This window comes from Jaculus jaculus, chromosome 4 (assembly GCF_020740685.1).
Source record: "Jaculus jaculus isolate mJacJac1 chromosome 4, mJacJac1.mat.Y.cur, whole genome shotgun sequence".
In the NCBI taxonomy this organism is placed as follows: domain Eukaryota; kingdom Metazoa; phylum Chordata; class Mammalia; order Rodentia; family Dipodidae; genus Jaculus; species Jaculus jaculus.
This window is the reverse complement of record NC_059105.1, coordinates 118,326,602-118,341,175: the sequence shown is the minus strand read 5'-3', so window position 1 is coordinate 118,341,175 and position 14,574 is coordinate 118,326,602. Positions and strand designations below refer to the sequence as shown.

The 14,574-nt window shown below is 39.2% G+C and overlaps 2 protein-coding genes across 2 annotated transcripts in view; both read left to right on the top strand.

Annotated features, from left to right (window-relative positions):
• Positions 1-14,574, top strand: part of Tmem131 (transmembrane protein 131) — a 197,345-nt gene that overhangs the window by 108,349 nt on the left and 74,422 nt on the right. Inside the window, exons 6-7 of the mRNA XM_004669801.2 lie at positions 10,299-10,415; positions 11,018-11,140. Of these exons, the coding sequence (XP_004669858.2) occupies positions 10,299-10,415; positions 11,018-11,140 (240 nt within the window). The remainder of the gene's footprint in view (positions 1-10,298; positions 10,416-11,017; positions 11,141-14,574) is intronic.
• Positions 226-1,825, top strand: LOC123460037 (glutamine synthetase-like). Its single transcript, XM_045146823.1, has 2 exons — positions 226-294; positions 648-1,825. The coding sequence occupies exons 1-2, from the start codon at positions 259-261 to the stop codon at positions 1,686-1,688; spliced, it is 1,077 nt and encodes a 358-aa protein (XP_045002758.1). The 5' UTR covers positions 226-258; the 3' UTR covers positions 1,689-1,825.

The following is a 14,574-nucleotide window of genomic DNA, read 5'->3' as shown; positions in this document are numbered from 1 at the left end:
AATAATCACAACAGACTGATGACTTTAACATGATACCCACTTGTCTATTAAATTTAAACTCTAGTGGGTTGTTTGCTCAGCATGTCAGAAAGTAAAATAAGATGTCCTTGAGCTGAGTTCTTCCTTGTTTGGAGGTTTTAAGGGGAAATAGCACTTCCAAACTCATGCAAGTTTATCAGCAGAATTAAGTTCTTTGTGGTTGTAGAACTGAGGCCTCCAACCTCAGCAAGTTCCAACTTGAACAAAGGCATCAAGCAGATGTACATGGCCCTGCCTCAGGGCGAGAAAGTCCAAGCCTTGTGTTGCAGTCCGGTTCGCATTGCTGGTAGAAATCACCCAACCAAGAGTAGCTTCTGGGAAAAAGAGGTTTATTTTGGCTCACAGGCTTGAGGGGAAGCTTCACGATGGCAGGGGAAAACGATGGCATGAGCAGAGGGTGGACATCACCCCCTGGCAAACATAAGATGGACCACAGCAACAGAAGGGTGTGCCAAACACTGCCAAGGGGAAACTGGCTTTAATACCCATAAGCCAGCCCCCAACAATACACTCCCTCCAGGAGGCATTAATTCCCAAATATCCATCAGCTAGGAACCTAGCATTCAGAACACTTAAGTTTATGGGGGATACCTGTATCAAACCACCACACCATGTATGTCTGGATCAATGGTACCGGAGAAGGGTTGCACTGCAAGACCCGCACCCTGGACTGTGAGCCCAAGTGTGTAGAAGAGTTGCTGGAATGGAATTTTGATGGCTCTAGCACTTTCCAGTCTGAAGGCTCCAACAGTGACATGTACCTCCTCCCAGTTGCCATGTTTCGTGACCCTTTCCGCAAGGATCCCAACAAGCTGGTGTTCTGTGAAGTTTTCAAGTATAATCGGAAGCCTGCCAAGACCAATTTAAGGCACACCTGTAAGCGGATCATGGACATGGTCAGCAACCAGCACCCCTGGTTTGGAATGGAGCAGGAATACACTGTCATGGGGACGGATGGGCACCCCTTTGGTTGGCCTTCCAATGGCTTCCCTGGGCCCCAAGGCCCGTATTACTGTGGCATGGGAGCTGACAAAGCCTATGGCAGAGACATGGTGGAGGCTCACTACCGGGCCTGCTTGTATGCTGGAGTCAAGATCACAGGAACAAATGCCGAGGTCATGCCTGCCCAGTGGGAATTCCAAATTGGACCCTGTGAAGGAATCTGCATGGGAGATCACCTGTGGGTGGCCCGCTTTATCTTACATCGTGTATGTGAAGACTTTAGCGTGATAGCAACCTTTGACCCTAAGCCCATTCCTGGGAACTGGAACGGCGCAGGCTGCCATACCAACTTCAGCACAAAGGCCATGCGGGAGGAGAATGGCCTGAAGTACATTGAAGAGGCCATTGAGAAACTCAGCAAGCGGCACCAGTACCACATTTGTGCCTGCGATCCCAAGGGAGGCCTGGACAATGCCCGGCACCTGACTGGCTTCCACGAGACCTCCAACATCAACGACTTTTCCGGCGGTGTTGCCAACCGCAGCGCCAGCATCCGCATTCCCCGGTCTGTCGGCCAGGAGAAGAGGGGTTATTTCGAAGACTGGCGCCCTTCTGCCAACTGCGACCCCTTTGCAGTGACAGAGGCCATCATCCGCACATGTCTTCTCAACAAGACTGGCGACGAGCCCTTCCAGTACAAAAGCTAAGGGGACGATGCTTCCAGCGACTGAGCCCTTCCCAGCTCTTCATCCCACTGCAACTCTCCCTCTCCCTGGTGTCTTAATTATCCTCATTACTCAAAAGTGGGATTTCAAGGTCTTTTTATTCCTCATGCCCAGTGAACCTTGCTTGGTCAGGATAGAGGGGTCAAGTTCTTAATCTCCATGTACCCGGCCCCCGTTTTCTTCCTTTCTAATGTGTGGGTGGGCGCAGGGAAAGGTGGTGACCGCTTCTCTCTGGAGGTGAGCTTGTCTGGTAGATGTCACTTCCACACAAAGCAGTGTTTGAAGGAGAGGAGATCTTCCTCTAAAGGACAGCTGAAAGGGCAGGCCTGACTACTTATGATGGCATGTCTCCTTCAGTTCTTAAGATTAAACCAACTCTCACTAGTAGAGGTTAGGAGAAGAGCAAGAACTGGGGGTTAGTTTACCTCTTGTGTTTCTCTTGCTTGGAGCCACCCACACCCTTCACAAACAGCAGCTCAGCGACAACAGATGGCTGTCCTACCTTAAGAGAAGAAAAGTTCTTTACTGCTTGGTCCTCCATTTATAACACAAAGCAAAGTAGTATTTTTATATTTAAATATAAAAACAAAAAAATTACATAAGGGTTGTGGATATGTGTGTTTTTCTAAAGAAAACAAACATCCTGGTCACTGGGTGCCAAATGTGAGGTAAATTATTTGGTTCAAGGGTCCCATTTGTAAGTAAACGAAGTAGCAGTAGGGAGCATAGTACTAGAAAAATTGGTTATTTGGGGCTGCTCCTCATTTTACCAGGATTTCCCTGTCCATTTTTTGCAGGTGATAGGTACACATTACTTGCAGTCTCTGAGCCCCGTGTCTAACTCTAGAAGACACACACGCACTTGTCCACACGTGGGTTTAGAAGTATGTGTTGGCTGGTCAACTTTGTTACTGACAAGGGGGTGTTGGGGTTATTTTTTGGTGGGATTTTAGCATGTCACTAAAGCAGGCCTTTTGTTATATTAAATTTTTTAAAGCAAAACAAGTTTTAGATTTTAATCACATTTGTAGGGGTTTCTAAGTCTAGTTTTACAGAATTGCCCGTTTGCTTCAACTGTCTTTCCACTTGCTTCTTGGCGGAGCTGGGGACAGACCTGGAGTTAAAACACTTGTAATTTTGTATTCTAGTGTCTTGTTCTCCCAGCAAAATGTTCTTGTTTGTTAAAATTCCTAGGGAGTAGTCTTTCCTATCAGAATAAACACGCCCCGCCCGTCCAAAAAAAAAGAACTGAGGTCTCCAGTTCATCACTGGCTCTTGACTAGGCCCTCTGTCAGCTTGATGCACCCACAAAGTTCCTCTAAGCCAGCAGCAAAGGGTCATTTTCCCCCCACTTCAAAGACCTCTGGCTTCCTCTTCTGTACTAGTGGAGTGAGCTGACAGCATTGGATCAAGATCACCTAGCTGGTCTCCCTTTCCATTAGCTCAAGGTCAGTTGATTGCTAACCTTAATTACATCTGCAAAATCCCTTTCCTATGTTTTATAAACAGCCACAAGCATGGAACCTCATCAGGTTTATGGCAGGGTATCTCGGCCATTTTAGGATTCTGTAGTATACTACAAGAATCCTCTAAATTTTTATTTACAATTCTTGTAGGTAGTATTACTAAAGGAAGAATGCTTTTTTCTTATCAAAAATAGGAAATTGGATCAGAAGTAAAATTTGAATTTCAGATAATACATTAAGTTTTAATGTATAGGTTTCTAAAATAGTTATTAAAACTAAATGGGAAATATTAGAACAAAGTAAATAGGTGGAACTTAATTTCACCTCTCCAGGGGCTTCACTGACTCCTGAGGGATGATGAGAGAACATGTTTCTAAAGCACATGAAATACTGGTTACCACATTAATTTTATAATTAGTGGCTTAGATTTTTACATTTCTCCTTTCTAAATTTATGTTTCATCATATATTATTGTTAGGTACCAACTTACAAGATTTAAAAGTAGCCATATCATAGCTTTTGTTTGTCAGTTTGGAAGTATTTTATGAATTAAGGATTTCAAGGTCAGCATATGACTTTTGGTAATAAAAGTTTAAGTTCTTTGGTGCTCCTGGAAAGTATTCCTTTTCTAAAAATAAAATTTCCTTGAGTTATTCTTTGTTGTTTCCTAAAAGATATTTTTACAATTTGTATAAATGTGTCAATGATCTTAAATTTAAAAAAAAAAAGATTCTAATACTGGAAAAGATCTGTATATACAAATTCAGAGCTGAATCCCAGAAAGCTTAACTGCAGTTATGAATTACAAGAGCCAAGGTTAAGCATTCTGTCGGTATACCCAGTGATTTGTAATATATCACACCATTATTAGCTACATACATGATTATATATGTATACATATAAATGGAACTTTGCTAGCTTTCAGTTATTGCCAGTATGCAGACATACTAGGTTAGAGGGCAAGTAAAAATGGAAACAGTCCAAACATAGTTCACAACTGCACTACATTAAAATAAATTATTTTTAACTTGTTGACTCATTTTGCTAATGCTTTGCTTTTTCTAAACATTAAAGCATCGCCTGGGTTGAAGTCAGGATTTTTACCTTTCTTTCAGTGCTATCACAATACAGAGCCTGGACTAAGAGTTAGTTATAAACACAGCTTGTTACTGGACTAGGTAAACAGATGAGGGCAGCAAGCCTAGGGGTGCCCTGGAAAGCATGTGGGCGATTGAAGGATCAGCTGCAGTTTGGCATCAGTTAGTGGCAGCTAAGTAGGAGTTGGAAATCCATGTGCAATTCAGACTTCTTTAAGGAGAGTAACAAATAAAAACTTTATGTATCTTCCAATTTTTACACATTGAAAATGAATTATAATTTAGATCAAGTTTCATAAGCTCTGTACTACCAATTTGACATTTCTGAAGTAGACTCTTCCCAGAAACGTATTTCTACAGATGAACTTTATATAGAGAATGCTTTTCCTGAAAATTCTTGAAAAGACAAACTGTGTGTCAGATCAGATAAGTTGAAATGAGCATATACTCTGCTGCCAGTAGGCAGAATTAAGTAGTGAAAATATTTATACCTATTAAAATGTAGATTCCGATTATTTAGATTTAACTTTAAAGAAGATAGATAGCCAGGGTTCAGGAGAGATTGCTCAGTCTTACATGAAAGTCCCTGATCCATTTGACTTTTGTGGCCGGTGAGAGATCTGGGTCTAGTTTCATGTTTTACATGTGGATATCCAGTTTTCTTAGCACTATTTGTTGAGCAGGTTTTTTTCTAGTGTATTTTTAAGGCCTTTGTTAAAGGGATTAGCTAGCTTTAGTTGTATGAGTTTATTTCTGGGTCTTTTATTTCATTTAAATAGTCTATGTGTCTATTTTTTCTGCTACTGTCATGCCATTTTTGTGACTATGGCTTTGTAGTATAATTTAAGGTCTTTTGTACTTCCATGTGAATGTTAAGATTGTTCTTTGTTTTTTTCTTTTGTGTTTTTGTTTGTTTGTTTCCTAATTCAGTGAAGAATATCATTGGAATTTTGATGAAGATTGTGTTGAATTTGCTTTTGGTAGATTATTTTTGGTAGTATAATTTCTTTCACAGTATTAATTTTGGCAACCTATAAGCCTGGGAGGTCTTTTTATCTTCTAGTTTCTTCAAGGGTTTAAAGTTTTCACTGTAGGGTGAGAGATATGTCTTAGTAGTTAAGGAGCTTGCCTGTGAAGCCTAAGGAACTATGTTCAACTCTCCTGGTTTCACATAAGCCAGACTCACAAGGTGGCACAAATGTGCAAGGTCACACATGTGCACAAGGTGGCACACTCATCTGGAATTCAGCTGCAGTGGCTGGAAGCCCTGGCATGCCAAGTGCCTGTGTGTCTGTCTGTCTGTCTGTCTCTCTCTCTCTCTCTCTCTCTCTCTCTCTCCCTCATATAAAAAAAGCCAGTCTGTTGGGCTTGTCTCAAAATAAATAAATAAATGAATGAAGTTTTCACTGTAGAAAGCTTGTACTTCCTAGGTTATGTTTATTCCTAGTTTGTTTTAATTATGATTTTTTGTGGTTTTATGAGCTATTATGGGTGGGATTCTAATTTTCTTGGTGTCTTAACTTTTACCAAAGAGATGTGAACAAACACCTATCTACCCCACATAAGGCATCACTGGCAGACCAAATAACAGTTCCACCCAAGTCTACCTTGGTGAACCAATGAGTTTAATTAGGATAACTTACAAAGCACAGGGTAGTGGGTACTTATAGGAGCATGGACATCTTAAGCAAAGTTATACCACCAATGAAGAACCCCTTCATCCCCATTGATAAACACTTACGTATCCTTGGGGAAGGAAAAGGTCTTATGCATCACCTCATTAGCCATTTTGTAATCCCGTTGACTATACCGCAGGACATGAGGGAATGTTACTGGGCCCAGTCTTAAAAGGATCTCAGAGTAATCAAGGCAGTAATGGCCATGTTTTGCCCAAAGGACAACATTCACAGCACTTGAAAAGTTCATTATTGGTTTATAGAAAGGCCACTGAATTTGAATGCTGATTTTTCTGCTTCTTTGCTGAAAGTAAATGTTCATTGAAAAATAGTCTCAGAAAAAAAAATAAGGTTTCCCAATAATTTTTAAAATAAGCCATCAAGCTGGGCATGGTGGCGCACACCTTTAATCCTAGTACTCAGGAGGCAGAGGATTGCCATGAGATTGAGGCCACCCTCTACATAGTGAATTTCCTTGATAAGGTCAGCCTGGGCTAGAGTGAAACCCTACCTCAAAAAAAATTTTTTAAAAATATGCAAACAAAAGTAGCTAACTGTATGGAGGGGAATAAAAGTTATTTTTAAAAGCAAAGAGGCAACCTACAGAATGGGAAAAAGTCTTCGCCAGCTATATATCTGATAGAGGATTAATATCTAGGATATACAAAGAACTCAAAAAGTTAAATAATAAGGGATCAAACAAGCCAATCAAAAAATGGGCTATGGAGCTAAATAGAGAGTTCTCAAAGGAAGAAATACGAATGGCATATAAGCATCTAAAAAAATGTTCTATGTCACTAGTCATCAGGGAAATGCAGATTCAAACTACATTGAGATTCCATCTCACTCCTGTCAGATTGGCCACCATCATGAAAACAAATGATCATAAATGTTGGCGGGGATGTGGAAAAAAAGGAACCCTTCTGCACTACTGGTGGGAATGCAATCTGGTCCAGCCATTGTGGAAAACAGTGTGGAGGTTCCTAAAGCAGCTAGAGATTGATCTACCATATGACCCAGCTATAGCACTCCTAGGCATATATCCAAAGGACTCATCTCATTTCCTTAGAAGTACATGCTCAACCATGTTTATTGCTGCTCAATTTATAATAGCTGGGAAATGGAACCAGCCTAGATGTCCCTCAACAGATGAGTGGATAATGAAGATGTGGTACATTTATACAATGGAGTTCTACTCAGCGGTAAAGAAAAATGAAGTTATGAAATTTGCAGAAAAATGGATGGACCTGGAAAGTATTATACTAAGTCAGGTAACCCAGGCCCAGAAAGCCAAGTGCCACATGTTCTCTCTCATATTTGGATCCTAGCTACAGATGACTGGGCTTCTGTGTGAGAATGAAAATACTTAGTAGCAGAGGCCAGTAAGTTGAAAAGGAGACATAAAGGGTGGAGAAAGGAAGGGAGGAGGATACTTAATAGGTTGATATTGTATATATGTAATTACAATGATTGTAATGGGGAGATAATATGATGGAGAATGGAATTTCAAATGGGAAAGTGTGGGGGTGGGGAGGGAGGGAATTACCATGGGATATATTTTTTAAAAAATAAATAAATAAATAAATGAGAAAAAAAAAGTTATTTTTAAAAACTGAAAGATTTTTACAAATACAATAAAGTCGGGACTAGGAACATGGCTTAGTGGGTAAGAGAACTTGCCACGCAAGCATGAGAGACTGAGACTCCTACCTCAAGTTGGATCCCTAGCAATGTTATAAAAAAGCTAGGTGTAGCCACGTATACCTGTTAACCCAGTCTTGTGGGGGTTGGAGTCTGGAGAGTCATTGGAACTTACTGGTTAGCCATTTTGATCAAAAACAACAGCTCCAGGTTCAATAGAGATTCTGTCTCAAGGAAACCAGCTGAAGAACAATAGGAAGAGTACATCTGTTCTCAAGGCAAAGATACTACTAAAAGTATGATAAAAATAAAATAAAAAGGGAAAACAAGGACAAGGGGGAGAGAGAGTCAGAAAAAGAAAGAAGATGAGAGAGTGTTGGAGTGGTTTCTAAAAGACAAGAGAACACCAGATATATTCAGTAGACATAGGATCAAGTGGGCTCTAGAACTCTTTCCTATGGTTCATGCTGCTCCGTAGCCTGTACTGGACAGATGTCCACTATCCGCAGAGCTGTGTTCACTTTAGTAGCTTCCCACACTTAGCTTTTTAGTCTGTCAGCTAGGCAGGTTCTCCACCCACATACTTGCTAACATTCTGTCATGCCCACTGGGATGGCTAATCTTCTACCTGAGGGCTCTGGCTCTTTCCCAAATGGGTTGACAGCAGAGGAGGCAATCACATCACTGAGATCTGTACAGTTCCAACTATCTTTATACTTTCCAAAACCCAGCAAGCATCCACCGCCCTGCTGGAGGAAAAATGCTGTGGATGTCAAATGGTCTGCTGTAGCCTCAGAGTTCTCAGGCTCTATCTACAGCGGGGACTTATGACAGATGGCTAGCTCCAGAAATTCATCCAGCCACCAACCACAGGCTCCATCAACTCCATTGATAAGGTCTGCTCCCAAGCACAAAGAACAGAGTTTACTTCCTGCTGGGTCAATGTCCTGCCTGCACTTGTCAGCTTTCCAGGACTGCCTTATGTCCTGGAGCTATGACAGAGTGAATTTGGCTCCCTGGCTTGTGGCCTTGCCCTGTTCTCTGGCCCAGGATAGCTCAGCTAAGGTTTAAACAGTAGATCCTTGCCTTCCACCTTGTTTTTGAAGCAAGAACTGTGCCTTTGTTCATTGCTCCATCGGGGAGCTTCTGGAAATTCTCTTGTCTCCTCCCTTCCAACAGTAGGTGCACTGTGATTGCAGCTTTTACCTGGAGTCTGAGGATCCCAATTCAAGTTTATGTGGAGTCTGGGGATCTGAACTCAGCTACTCAGAGGTTTACAGAAGGCACTTTACACTGATCCATCTCCCTAGCCCTACATAGGGTTCGTAAATTAGTTTTATGCACCTTCTGAAGCTTTGATTTTTATTGATTTATGTTGTGGTTATTTTCTGCTTCATCAAATTTTGCTCTTGTCTTTATTATTTTACTTTTTACTTACTTTGGATTTAATGTACTCTTTTTTTGAGTTCTCAAAACAAAACATTTATTAATTTTGACATTTATGTTCAAAATATTCATGTAGCACGATAAATTTCCTTCCAATGTTTCAACTGCTGCCTACAATGTTTAATGTTGTATTTTCATTTAATATCAATTCAAAATATTTATTTACCTTGTGACTATGAAAATGACCAATGGGTTATCTAGAAATAAGTTGTTGAATTCTAAACTATCTGTGTGTTTATCAAATCTAAGTCTATTCTTGAATTTGAGATTAGGTGTGAACTCCATAATTATTATAGCTTTCTGGATTTCTGTGTTTTCACTGGAACCCACATTCAGTCTTTAGTAATGTGTAAAAAAATTTGTCTGAAACTAGATGAGCCAGTACTCACATTCCATCTCTACTTGGAAGTAATTTGTTGTCTTTAAATTTTGGATTAATTGATAATCCATTGGTTGATGGGTTCAAGAAAAGTATGATGCTGTAAAATTTGGGGGGAGGTTGTAGTCAGTAATGAAGGAAAAATGTTCTCTATAGCTTTATTCATCCTGAGATCAAGCCAGATCAATGCTGTATAGCTATAATTTGGGTATCATTTTAAATATGTGTATAGCTACAATGAGAGAGGTTGGCTTTGCATGTTGTTTTTTAAGTCATTATTGTAGGCAAACTAAAGCCCTAGACTTGAACTTCATAGAATAGCCCCTATTGTTTTATTGTAATAAAATTTTCCTTTACTGAGTATATAATGTCTTTCCTAGTCTACAGAAGATAGCAAAGAAGAGTTCCTGTACATACTTTGTCTCCTGCCTTCTTTCCTAATTTAAATTGGAGGGACATTTTGTGCCTTGTGTGGATGTCTGGAAGAAGTAGGGGGATTGTGACCTGGGTTTATATTTTGGAATATAACCTCATGCTTTACAGCTTACAGTATATTACTATGTACAAAGCTCAGCTTCCGCTCAAGGCCTACTGGATTGTCTGACCATGGAACAAAGTGCTTGTAATTAGGTACTTCATTCCATCCTAGTGCCCCTTGAAGGAGCAGAGTCCAGGGTAATGTTATGCTGAGCTTTAGACATTTAGCTGTTGTAGACAATTAATATGAAGACAGCTTTTAAAATTGCTTCCATTGTATAACAACTTAGCTAGTTAGTTTCTGGAAATGATTCTAAGAGTTGTTTGTTATAGAGAATTTTGTCTAATTTTTGTTAGTATGATCTGATTTTTTTGTTTGCCAATTTAACTTTATTGCTTTTCTTTTTCAGAAAATTCTTCCAGGAGGAAATACATCATTTGATGTAGTTTTTCTTGCAAGAGTTGTAGGAAATGTAGAGAATACTTTATTTATTAACACATCTAATCATGGGGTATTCACTTACCAGGTAAGAACCAGAACTGAAAATCTTATTTGTAGTCCTAATTGTCAGCTTAGTTGACAACCTTTTAAGAACACACTTGATAAACTCAAGGGATAATAGAAGTGTTTTTGTATCTATTCTGTCCCAGTAATTAGAATGTAAACTTCATGAATATAGGCACATTATTTAACATGTTCACTACTAAATTGTTCATCACTGTATATGTTGGTACCTAGCACATCATTATAGGTACTTCTCATCAGAATAATTGGCTCTCCCTGTTCAGTCAACCTAGGGCCTTCTGTTATTTTCCACTGGGGCTGAGCATGGGATGATGACCATTGTCTGAACCATGGACATCTTTTGATTTCCTGTTTTCTTTTTCTAATTCCATGATTTCATGAAGGACTATTAACACTTCCAATATATTTCTAATATGTTATAGGAATCATTCCATATGGACATACAGAATAACTGAGTGACCAAATAAAGTTCTAAAAAAAGATTGTTAGTGTTTTTTATGTTAAGATTAAATTTACTGGTCTCCACAAATCAAGCAGAACTGTAACTATAAAAATGCTACTTATAAAAACAATGCCAAAGTCTTTTTTTTTTCTTTGAAATAGGTATTTGGTGTTGGAGTTCCAAATCCATATCGGTTGAGGCCATTCCTTGGGGCCAGAGTCCCTGTGAATAGCAGTTTCTCGCCCATAATAAATATACACAACCCTCACAGTGAGCCTTTACAGGTGAGTTTATCAGTATGATTTTGATTAAACCTCATTTTGGTGGAAATTAGTGCTTAGCATGAAATCCTGTTTGGTTACAGTTCCTAAAACTATTCAAAGCAATAGCATTATATAGATGTATTGAAGAAGTTTGGGTTAATCTACAGTTGTTTAAATAGCCCATTTTTCTAAGATTTTGTGTTAGTTAATGTATCTTCCCAAACAGTTATGTCTTTGAGTTCAGTTTCTCTAGTTGTTTACAAGTAATATTTTATTTCTTAGTGCTAAGGATCATTTGTATATGCAAACACAAATATCTCACTACAACCCAACTTGCCTTCATAGTGCCAATATAAATATATTATCTAAGAGTCTACTTTGAACTTAACACTTTTGTTATATGTTAAGCTATGTCATTAGTCCTATCCTTAAATTTAAGGAAATGTATCTGTTTTGTTGACTATATAATACAAGCACATGAGTATTGACAATTCAACATTCAGCAGTCATGCATGAATGAGGCAGAAGTCCTCCTGAACTGCCTACGGTCAGTGCTGTTCATCACTTTCTGTTATGCTGAAAGAATTTTACATATGCTCTGTCCACTTTAATAGCTACTAGCAACAGGTTACAATTAAAAACTTGAATCAGCTACGCGTGGTGGCGCACGCCTTTAATCCCAGCACTCAGGAGGCAGAGGTAGGAGGATCACCATGAGTTCGAGTCCACCCTGAGACTGAATAGTGAATTCCAGGTCATCCTGGATTAGAGTGAAACCCTACCTTGAAAAACCAAAAAAGAAAAGCAAAAACAAAAAAAACTTGAATTGGTGTGTATGTGACAGAAAAACTAAACATCTAATTTCATTTTTTCTCAACTAGTTTCAATTTAAATGGCCACATGTAGCTGATGCCTATTACATTAGTTATATATATTATATATAGTACATATTATATTATTAATTATCTAGACAACACAACTTTAATCCAGAGCCTTTTCTCATGTCCTTTCAGATCATTTTGTGCTTTTGGATAAATGTGGCACACAAGTAAATATATGTTAAGAGGGTTATACAAATGTGTGTATTATTTGGGGGCTTTCCCCCTTTTTCAAATTAGGGCAAATGAAGCAGAACTAAACCATGATCCTTGATGCTGTCATCCTTCCTTTGATTTGGTGATGTAGTTTCTCACTTTGCCATTCATTTCCCCTATCATCAGTAGTAACCTTCTGTTTCCAAACATTGTGCTTTTTTCCTTGGCATCTTGAGAGATTTAGTGTAATGATATGTGATGTTTTCTAACTTTTAGGAAATGTTCTGCAAGCTCCTCATCACTTATAGGGTGCTATTATCCTGTTACTTACTTTGTTCATTGCCATGACCACATACTTGACCAGAAGCAGCTTAAGGAAGGAAAGTTTCTTCTGGCTCACAGGTTCAAGGGGATATATCCCACCATGGTGGGGAAGGCATGGCAGCAGCAGCAGGCAGTAGGCTGGTCACTTTGCATCCAGAATTGGGAAGAGAGGACAAATAGGAAATGAGGTCAGGATATAACACCTCAGGCCTGCTCCAGTGACCCACTTCCTATGACAAGGCTATGCCTCCTAAAGGTTTCATAACCTTCCCAAACAGTCACCATCTGGAGACCAAGTATTCAAACACATGAACCTGCAGGAGACATTTTACCGCAAAGTCACAATTATTAATAAATATCATAGAAAAAAAGAGCTGGGCATGGTGGTACATGCCTTTAGTCCCAACACTTGGAAGGCAGAAGTAGGAGGATTGCCATGAGTTTGAGGCCAGCTTGAGAGACTACATAGTGAATTCCAGGTCAACCTGGGCTAGAGTGAGACCCTGCCTTGCAAAAAAAAAAAAAAACTATAATACATGAAGAAGTAAGTATTATAACTCAGGAAAATCTTAGCTCATCAATCTTTGTAATATGCATTAGTTTTACAGCATCAAATGCCAAAAAGAGAAAATAAAACCTTTTAAGCTTATACTAAAATATTGTGAATTTTTCTTGCTTTTGTCCTTTCTTTATTCCTATCTAGAGAACTTTTTGTATTAAAACAAGAGAAAGTTTTCCACCACTTTGCCCTGATTAAGTTAATTAAATATATTCTTTCTTTCTCAAGAACTAGAGATATCTGCCTTTAAAGGAAAGTCTTTGGCCTTTGGCCGTATGACTCATTCTGTTCATAATACTTATCCAAAAGAAATGAAAGCAGATATCCACGCCAAGGCTTGTACTTGCATCCATGGTAACTTATCTCCCATAGCTAGACACTGACTGCAACCCAGACCTCCATCAGTATGTGAATGCTTAAGAAACTTTGCTACAGCACCAGGCATGGTGGCACTGTGGCACCTCTAATTCCTAGCATTTGGGAGTCAGCAATAGAAGAATTGTGAGTTTGAGGCCAGCATAGATATATTGAAAGCCTTTCTCAAAATTTGAAAACAAAACAAAAGCAAACTGATATGACCATAAAAGAGAAAAGAAATGAAGTATGAATATACACAACATGATGAATCTCAAAGTAATTACATGGTGTAGAAAAACCCAGACATAAGAGTGTGTACTCTATCCTTTTTACATAAACCTCTATAAAATACAATTGAAGGCTGGGAGGTGGCTCAGCAGTTAAAGGCACTTGTTTGCAAAGCTTGATGGCCTGGATTCAATTCCTCAGTACCTAATGTAAAGCCAGATGCACAAAATGGTGCATGCACCTGGTGTTCATTTACAGTGGCAAGAAGCCCTGGCACACCTAAGTCTCCAACCCCCAATTAACCTCTCTCAAATAAATAAGTAAATAAGTAGTGAAAAGAAAATACAGATGAATCTACAGTGACAGAGATCTGTGGCTGCCTGGGAACAGGAGGCAACACAGAGATGAGTAGGTTACAAAGAGAACAAGGAAATTTTTGGAGCATGGGTATATTTAATATCTTAATTGTAGTGATTGCTTCCTGCCTACATACAAATATCAGAAATTCTCAAGTTGTGCAATATAAATACGTATTATGTATTATGCATCAGTAAAACCAATTAAAAAATTGTAAGCATGCCGGGCGTGGTGGCGCACACCTTTAATCCCAGCACTCGGGAGGCAGAGGTAGGAGGATCGCTGTGAGTTCGAGGCCACCCTGAGACTACATAGTGAATTCCAGGTCAGCCTGAGCCAGAGGGAGACCCTACCTCGGAAAAAAAAAAAAAAAAAAAAATTGTAAGCACAAGCCATAGAACCACGAATATTGTGATTTTGCAACCAGTAGAAACCAGATATTTTTATATTTTGTTCTTGTTTTGAGACACAGTGATTGTGCATATTTATGAGGCACAGTATGACATGTCAATATGTGTATACAATGTGTAGTGCACAGATCAGGCTCATCTGTAAACTCAGATTGCTTTGTGCTAGAAACTTTTAAGATCCTCTCT